Raw genomic sequence first — 9,379 nt, 5'->3', positions numbered from 1 at the left:
ATGCGTTATAATTTAGTTGTCATACCACAGCACACAACAACGAAATGTGTTCTTTGCATTTAACCCATACTGTATGTGACAATATGACATAGCAGATGATAGCTAATTCAACGCCAAGGGAGCAGTGCTTGGGGGTGGTACCTTGCTCAGGATACCTGAGTGGTGCTTTAATTGGTGGTCAGGGATTCGAACCTACAATCTTTCAATTACGAGTACGCTTCGCTAACCATTAAGCCACCACTGCCTACTGTTAAACAAAATGTTGATTAATATAACTCTTTATACATTAACAGTCAGGCCAATGTAGACGCTAACGGAAACCTTATTGTTACGTACCATTCCTAACCCCAAAATCCGTAACATACGCTGCAGAAATTTGCAATCAGCAAACGTCGTCTTAAACGATTCGTGCGTCGCTACGTAATTCTGTCCGGGGCAAAGCTGTTTAAAAAATTAAATAATATGTGTTGATAGAGTTAACGTCATATATGTTTAAAAGATAGTCTTTCAATCGATGCATTCAGCTTCTAAAGAGCTGAAGTTCTTTACGGATAAACACAAAGACGAGAGGAGGAAAAGTGGTTCAAACAACCCTAAAAGGTCAAATGGATCATTTTGCGACGTCGTCCCAAAATGAACTTATCCTCTTACCTCCTCAATTGTCGCACTCTATAAGGTAGGTAGATTATTTAGATTTAAAACATTTTATTTCTTTTAGTGGATATTTTAACTATTGATTCAGGGTTGTCAGCTTTAGTCAGCTGGCTGGCGTGAGCTATTTAATTCGAGACATATCTGCACGCGCCTTTACGTGTATGTAAGAGTTTCTTTACCTTGTAAATAGTCTGTAGGGTTTGCGAACTGCTCCAACTCTTTTGATGTAGCTAATTTTAGTTTTATATTGAAATAAAATACATATTTGCCGTAAGAATTCTTGCGTATGTGTCACGCCAGATGCTTAAGAGCTGGCAACCCTGACTGATGCACTGTGCAGAATTGTTAGGCAAGTACTATTCCTGGAGATCATTTTTAGCAAAAGTTGGGCAGACTTATGAATTCAGAAGCTTTCTTGTGCACGAGGTAAATTTATTTAGAGAGAAAAAGTTACATTTGACTTTCACAAGCAAAAATAAAATAAAAACACTTGATTATCAGTGTGTAGCATTATTAGGCAATCACAAACTAAGTGAATTTTCTTTCTTCACCATCAACAGAAATAATGAGAAACAGCTTGTTATTCCTTGTTATTACTATGAGCCATTCTATACAGCCCACTACACCCAGTTTAATGTGCAGTAGTTCTCAAAGGGGTTGAGTCAGGCGATGAAGGGCGTCGGGTTATAATTCAGTCACATTTCAAGCCTTTCTAGACCAATCTATGAAATACTTTGGTGCATAGGGAGGGGTATTGTCTTGCAGGAATATCGTAACCTTTTAGGAAGCTGCTGACTTCTTCTTGTGCCACTGTTTGAAGAATGTATCTTATAGAAATTGGCAGTAGACTTTGTGGTTAATTTTTATACAATCTGCAAGTCAGAAAAGTATGACAAGTTCATCACTGATAATTGCAACCCATGTCATCTCTCCTCCACCACCTTGTTGGTGCTTGAAGAGGATCTCCATCCACTGGCTCATCCATCTGCTCCATCAAGAGTCACTTTCATCTCGTCTGTCCCCAAAACCTTTCTGCCATCAGTCTTGAGATGTGTCTGCGCCCGTTCTTAATGTTATACCTTACATGCCTCACTGAGTGGAGGCCATGTTTTGGTGTTTACTGAATGACCCTAGGAATGTCATGCAGCACACTGCACCTAGAATGTCTGGGGATGAGTTTCTGGAAGTCTCCCCTTTAATTTGACTCAGAACTTTGGCAGTTAATGTATGTTATCTTCTCTCTACAATCCTCTTCAGTCCTCTTTGGCTGTTGGCAACAAAACACTTGATTGTACAGTGATCACATTTCAAGTCTGGCAGTTTTGATCGTTTTGCATCCCTCTGACTGGTACTTTACTGTTTTGTGTTTTGTTCCTGCTCTCTGTAAGGTCCTCTTTGGCCCATTTTAATAGGTATAGTAAATTGCTTAATTCTGCACAGGAAATTCTGTTTTTATCCAAACAGAAAGTATTCAGACCGAATACTGAACATTTTGCTGTTTTTAAAGAGTTGATTCTTAATTAGAGATTCATGTGGACTCAAAGTATTGGTCGGTTGAGAAGATACAAGTGAAATACACACTTGCCTAATAATTCTGCACACAGTGTAATTAGGTACATAAACGCTAATAACTGGGAGACAATGTCGATAGCAGGTATGTAAAGCAATTTAAATGGTGTTCATTAATACAGTTACAGCCCCGGCATGTCGTGAAGCCCCCTTTCCCTATATTTTCGCAAAAGGCTTGATTCCAGCGACTCAGATGAGGAGAAGAATCTCAATGATTTCCAGAGGAAGATGCGACGAGAGCATCTGCAAGCCCTGGCACACATCAAAAAGGCGTGCGTGTTCACAGAGAGGATCCGCAGGTTCTGCCTCCAAGCTTTGCGCTGTCAAATCACTTAAATAATTATAATTTTCTGCACGTACCAAATTTACTTTCTAAAGTGGTACAGACTTGTGTAAGGCGCCTGGCATACAAAGCGCATAGGGGCTTGTCAGCCACTACAAAGCAGCTAGCAGTGGCGGTTCTAGCCCAATGCTTTGTAGTCACATTTTACAGTTTTTACAAATATGTAACTCGCTCTGATTCCTTGTTTAGACTGTCTTGCTTCCACAAGCTTCATTATTTTTTTCCTGTCGTTAAGCTTGCTTTTCACCAGCTGAAGCAGCTCGACCCCTCGGCGCACCCACGTTAAGTCTGTCAAGCAAATTTGTTCCGAGCGCAAAAAAATTTAGCCCAGATATATAATTATTATAATTAATAATATATATTTATTTCAGACCCAAGTAGCATACATATTTAGGGGGGCCACAGGGGTAGGGTGGGCTGGAGGGGGGCATGCATGTTGTCAAAGGGGCATTTGCCACCCGAGCAGCTAGACTGTTTGCAGCAGTATGTATTTTTAATTGCATTCTTCTCCTAGGAAGCGAATCACCGTCAGCTGCAATAAGCTGCGTGAACTCCTGCCCAGAGTACAGGGTACCCGCAGTGATATGGTGACTGTGCTTGAAATGACCATAGCCTTCCTGGAGAATGTACAGGAGTTCGCTAAGGGACACCAGTACACAGAGGTTAGTATTTTGTTTGCTCAGGTGAAACTGTGTGTAATTAATAATTTGCTTTCGTTACTTTAAATGGAACAAATGGGATTCAGTAATTGCCACCATCAAGGATTCAATGTAAGTATGCAGTGTTTCTCCTAGGTTTACAGCTTTGGGGGGGGGGGCAGACAGACACCGACAGGATTCATGGTGTTCATGTGTTTTCTTTTAATGACAGCAGTCAAAGAAATGCAGATATTTTTGTCTGGTTTTCAGGTGGTTGATGCGACATATTTTCCGACGTGCGCTCTGTCCGCTGGTGGGAGTGTGCTCACCTGTGTGTGCGCGCACGTGTCTGTGCTCGTGCATCGGTGCGGAACTCCGCCATGCGTGATGCAGAGGAGAATTGTACACGCGCGACTGTGAAGAGACAAAAATGACAAGCTGTTGTGTAAATAAAATGAATAGCATAAGGCAAACATTCAGTTTGTTTAATAAAAGGACAATGTATAGACCTGTTCTATAGGAAAGATAACCTTAAATGACTTCTGTTGTGACCTGACACTATATAGAAAATAAAATTAACTTGACCTTCAAGGGGGGGTGGGAGGGTGCCCCCCTAAATGATGGTAGGGGAAGCACTGGTATGTATTCATATGCTATGCTGATCTGTTGTGCAGTGTCTGTGTACATAAGGGCAGTGAAGTATAACTTGATATTGTCCAGATCCTGTACCCTCCAGAGCAGCTATACTCCAGGTGGCTCCTAGAGACGCACCTGAGGAAGCAGCAGTGTCAGAACAAGAGCTATGAGGAGGATGAGGCGCGAAAAGGCCAGCAACAGAAGAGCAGGGCCTGGTGATTCACACAAAGAGGCTCCCTCAGCCCCTCTGCCTTTCTGCTATTGGCTAAGAACCAGGCTTTTTATATATGACCTCATGATTCTGGCTACTCTGCACTTGATGCTATTTTCAATGTTGTAGTTAGACTGACTCTCTTTCTCCCTTCACTCCTCCCTTCCTTTCTTCTTCAGTAAGGGTAAACTTTTGAGCCCCAACCCTGGACAATGGCAGAGTAAGAGTAAGTATGTTTGTCTTTTCTTTTTTCCCCGTGTGTCTGTGTTATTGTAAGATTTTTTTTTTTTTTTTTTCCCAAAAACTTACTTCATATTCATTCCCTTTTTTTGTAAGGTGCTGATTCTACATTGATAAACGCGGAAAGAACCAACATTCCTACTGACCCATGTGATAACTTGGAGGGGACAGGATGTTCCGGTCAGCCAAACACCGGTGAGGGGTGTGTGTGTGTGTCGGTTGGTTGGGGGGGGGGGGTGTTGGCAGTCTGAATTTCTGGTCTTGTTTTGAATTTGCCACTGGCTTGTGGTGCTGTTTTTTTTATTGATCATTATATCCATACACCCTACTTTTAAAATTTCATATAGTTAATGGGTGGGTGATTATGGCAGAATATTTCCTCAATTCTTTTTTTTTTCCATATTAGGCTGATAATCATCACAATAAGTTCTGTTATAGGACTAGATGAAACTATTTCTTTTTGCGGAGATTTGAGGTGCGAGGTGTCATTCGTAGTGATGTCAGTGTATAGGGGGGTGTAAGCTTCATTGAGGTCATCAGGTGGGCACCCTCCTTCATTGGTGTTTCGATGATGGGCCCACTACACCTCCAGAGGGCTCATTGGCCACGCCAGGCGTCCCAGGTGTGCCCCCCTCCGCTTTCAACCCTCCTGACCCACTGTTGTTACTTTGGGGCCCAGGAGTTGTCTTGCCTTTTCTCCCACAGCTATCGGCTTGCATGCTCTGCTGCTCCTGAGAGGGCTTTGTTGTCCTGTCATTGGACTTGGCCTCGAATGCCAAGACCCTTAGGTAGCCTGATGGTTGACTTGCCCACGAAGCCTCTGCATCCAGCTTCCACTGGGCAAATCTTGGCTTTCCAACCACGCTGTTCGGCGTCTGCCGCTAGCTCTATGTACTTTCGGCTCTTGCATTCGTAGGCCTCCCCCACGGCATCCTCCCAGGGAACAGTGAGCTCTATGATGTACACATAGCAGAGTGTCAAGGACCAGAGCACAAGATCTGGTCTGAGGTTCGTTGTGGAGATCTCAGATGGGAAGCAAAGCCTTTGATTCAGATCAGCCACCAACTTCCAGTCTCGTGCCCCTCCGAGCTGGCCGATGTCTGCTGTTGTAGGGACTACGGCTGGCTTTGCCCCTTCTCGGACGAACGCTCTAGCAGGTGCAGGATGGAATGATGGAGGAGGCATTACATTGATTTTTGTCCACCTGGTCTCCAGAGCAGCTGCCAGGCACTTCAGGTCTTGGTTATGCCACCAGTTGTACCGACCCTGTGCCAGGCTTGTTTTGCAGCCGACCAGAATTTGCTTGAAGTTTGTAGGGGATGGACAGAGGGGGCACATGGAATCTTCTCCGCACCATTTCTTGAGGTTAGAGGAGGAGGGCAGGGTATCGTACTGTATATGGCCTGTAGAATGAAGCTGGTGTGAAATGACTCCATGCCCATTAGCTCCCTCCCAAGAGAATTTCCTCCTCTCGACTCCCTCCCATCTAATCCACTGCCCTTTCCTAGATTGTGAGACGGCCTTTGCACAATTTGCTGCCTACTCTTGTCGATGCACGTCCTCAATGACCAGAGTTCGGCGCTGAACTGAAGTTGCCTTATGCTAGGATGGTTTGCTCTCCCCAAGATCGAGGCCTCCCCTTCCCTGTTGCACAAGGCCAATAATGTCTCTGTGTCTGAGGTCTGACTCTACCTGCTGAATAGTTGCTGTTGGGGTCCACTTCTTTCCGGTCGCAAGAGTAGGAGCTGCTTGGACCACGCAGGGGTCTCTGGATCCTGTGAGTGTCATCTCCACTCTCACTTTGGAACACTTGGACTCCTCTGCGATGCTCGACACAGGAAGTTCAAGCATGCATCTTCCATAAAGCCCGAAGCATCTTGGAAGCACCAACCGTTTTTCATATAAGTTTCTCAACCCTTGAGATTGGGATCTCATAGATGGTCAGAGGACACATGAGGCAGGGTAATAGCCCAAATTGAAGGCACCAAAGCTTCATTCTGCCTGGGGGCATAGTCTTGTTGATATGCTCCAGTCCCTGTATGGTTTCCTGCCTAAAGTGGTCCACTTGTTTGGTGTCTTTGAGGGTTGCGTCATACCAACGTCCGAGACTCTTTACTGGCTTCTCTGACACTGTTGGTATGGGCTCTTCGTCGACACTATACCGGTGTTCCACCAGCCTTCCCTTAACAACTGAGATGCTCCTGGACTTGTTCAGCTTTATTTCCATTCGAGCCCACTGGATGTTCTCTTGCAGCTTGTTCAACAGCCATTTAGCACATGCCTTGGCTGTGATGAGTACGGTCATGTCATCCATATACTGAATGCTCAAAATTCAAGTCATTATTTGCTTCCTTCAGTGGTCCATTTTTGTTTGAATTTCCCTTAGGATTCCCCTTAAGCCAGTGGTACTACTACTTCGACAGGGTCCCCCCCTGGGTCTGATATTTGTTCTGACACAGACCTCTCTGTTAAAAGACAGAACATACGAATGATGTAGCGTTAATAAGGTTTCGGGAAACTTGTCCCTGGACTAAACTGTCCTACCTATTCACAAAGTATATAGACTCTAAATATCTGATTACAGTTGTCAAGATTATATACATAGCTGATGAAATATCTGTAACCAAAGTGTCACTTCGCAACAGAAATTCACTCCAGCTTATGCAGTTGTTATAACTAAATATTCAAAGCACTACTTACATCTGATAGTCTCCTTTGTCCTTTTATGTACCAGCTAGTGGAAATGAGGTTGGTTTTTGCCCCACAGAACTCCTCCCTGAGTCCCAAAGCATCAGCACTCCAGCGGTTCCCTCTGTTGCTGCAGACCTGTCGCTGGACACCTTTGCTGCTCCATCCTTCTGGAGTCCGGCAGTGCTGATGTCCCCAGTGAACCCAGCGTCCCAAACCTTACAGGCAACTTCCTGGGACAACTGCACGATCCCAGTGGTAGGGTACTCTACACTTTACTGGAAATGTTTGTTTGGCCTGCAGCATGGAGACAGCTTATCTGTATGGGTTTTAACAAAATGTGTAGATGGGAGAGTTAACTTGTTGGGTGTGATCAAAATACAGTGGGAAAGCTAATACTGTATGCTGGCTTTTAACAGGTACAAAGCGTCTGAATGTCGTCATAGTGTTTATGCGCAGGTAGGTGTTACTGCATCACTTCTGCCATTTATGTATTGTACTTTATATGAAATAACTCTCTCTTCCCCCCCCCCCCCCCCCCCCCCCCCCCCCCCCCCCCCACCCATTAGGGTTTACATACTGGATGCCATGAAGACTGTGGCTCTAGGTCACACTGCAGCTGATGTTGTGTGGGGGCAAAATTTGCTTAGGTGTCCTATTGGAAATTAACAGTATGCAGTAGCAGTTGCTAAATTGTTTTCAGTTGAAGTTGTCTGTTTAAGTTGCCTTTTTTTGTGAAGAAATGCCATGTTGTCACATTATTTGGCCGGGTATTTAAAATAAAGGTTATTCTATGAAAAGCAACCCATTTGGTTTACTTAAGTAGTTTAAAGGTATGTGAAATATGGGATGTGGGTTTCATATTAACATTGGGGTTGCATTATAGGGTGATTCTGTAGCCACTGTACAGGTCTCTTGTACATTTTGCTGTCACAATCACAAAATATAAAGTGAAATTCACCTTTCCATTTTTACTGATATTCATCTTCACTAATACAGCTGTTTTTAAGTGTAGTAATGAATTTGTGGGAATTGTATGATGGGATTGTAGTGACCTGCAGTAGAGACCCATTAAAATAAATATAGGTGATTTATTGAATCTCTTCTTAGCAATACATGGGACTTTCTGCCAGTACTGCTTATGGACCTAATGATTCTGAGTCTCTAACTCACTTTATGGTGTTTTCTAAATAAATGCCTGGTCTGGACCAGTATTTTGACAGGTTTTTTACTCATTTTTATGGCCTGACAGCAAACGGTGGGATAAGAATTGTGACTGACACAAATGCTATTTACTACTGTATATTTAGCGGGTATGGCAAGCCGAACTGTGTTTTAATAGAAGACCAACTCTGCATAGCTTAAATTTAATCCTTTTTATTAGTAAGAACTGTATAGATATCTGTAACTCAAGTTATAGTAGTAATTGACATCCATTGAATTTTTGCCTCTTACCCGAAATTCAGTTTTTACTAGTAAATACTCTGAATGATATTGAAGATATGTACATTTTAATTTTGACTAGTAAAGATTCAAGGTCCATTTATGCATAATTCAGTTTTCACCACTATAAATGTCAGTGCAGCTATCTGCAATTCAGTTGTTACATTGAATGTGAATTCCTACCAGTATTTGCTATTTCAGGTCTGTACAGTATAACCGCAGACATCTGCAATTATATTTTGACTATTAAAAACTGAACTATGGATGTGGACCTGAATTTTTGCCTAGAATTAAGATGTATAGGTATCTGCAATTTGAGTTTTCACTAATGAAAACCGAATTATAGATATCTACAATATGACTTCTGTAGTAAAAGCAGAATTATGGATATGAGAGGCAAAAGTTCAGTGGAAGTCAATCGTAATAAATTACTAGTTAAAACTGACATAGATATTCTATAATATGAAAATGTACTAGTGACAATAATGTAGTTCTTGCTAATAAAAAAAATCGTGCAAGTCAAAATTTAAGTATATTTGTAATGCGTATTAGTGCTATTAAAACATGGCTCTTTACTAGTTTTACTTGTAAAATTTAAGCTAGAGCAAGTGCGTCTTCTATTATTAGACAGTTTGGCTTGCCATAGTATGACATACGTTTCCCAACTGTAACGTGTAGCAACAGGATCTAGAGTTCAGACTAAACCATTCTAACAGAGGCTAGGGATTCTCTAGGTGAAAACTGTCAGGAGTAAAAAAAAAAAAAAAAACTTAAGATATTTCACGTATATGTTTTGTAACCAAAGTGTTATGTTATATATGATACAACTGAAGGATATACCGCCATCTCGATATAAATGTACGTCCATGTAATAAAGGATAAAAAGGAGAGCTGAAGAGAGTTCGATGTAGGTCACTTTTTCGATTAGGCACCTATGTATACTGCCTGAAATGGAAG

General features: G+C 42.4%; 1 protein-coding gene across 2 annotated transcripts; it reads left to right on the top strand.

Annotated features, from left to right (window-relative positions):
* The first annotated feature begins 209 nt into the window (after positions 1-209).
* Positions 210-7,783, top strand: LOC125726053 (uncharacterized). Of its 2 annotated transcripts, none has more exons than XM_049002587.1 (9): positions 210-676; positions 2,397-2,495; positions 3,081-3,228; positions 3,925-4,055; positions 4,231-4,277; positions 4,388-4,486; positions 7,059-7,237; positions 7,399-7,438; positions 7,549-7,783. In XM_049002587.1, the coding sequence occupies exons 1-8, from the start codon at positions 606-608 to the stop codon at positions 7,411-7,413; spliced, it is 789 nt and encodes a 262-aa protein (XP_048858544.1). In that variant the 5' UTR covers positions 210-605; the 3' UTR covers positions 7,414-7,438; positions 7,549-7,783. The 2 variants fall into 2 exon arrangements, with proteins under 2 accessions (XP_048858544.1, XP_048858543.1); XM_049002586.1 differs by having other exon boundaries at positions 215-676; positions 2,397-2,522.
* Positions 7,784-9,379: the final 1,596 nt, after the last annotated feature.

Source organism: Brienomyrus brachyistius, chromosome 2, assembly GCF_023856365.1.
Source record: "Brienomyrus brachyistius isolate T26 chromosome 2, BBRACH_0.4, whole genome shotgun sequence".
Lineage (NCBI taxonomy): Eukaryota > Metazoa > Chordata > Actinopteri > Osteoglossiformes > Mormyridae > Brienomyrus > Brienomyrus brachyistius.
Note: the sequence above shows the minus strand (reverse complement) of the source record. Positions and strands in the feature narration are given on the sequence as shown.

What these genes read in the sequence shown, in the direction of transcription:
- LOC125726053 (XM_049002586.1), top strand. Translation starts at nt 606, where the DNA reads ATGGATCATTTTGCGACGTCGTCCCAAAATGAACTTATCCTCTTACCT. An exon ending in AGGGACACCAGTACACAGAG is followed by an intron (nt 3,229 to 3,924) that starts GTTAGTATTTTG and finishes GATATTGTCCAG; the next exon opens with ATCCTGTACCCTCCAGAGCA. An exon ending in CAACAGAAGAGCAGGGCCTG is followed by an intron (nt 4,056 to 4,230) that starts GTGATTCACACA and finishes TTTCTTCTTCAG; the next exon opens with TAAGGGTAAACTTTTGAGCC.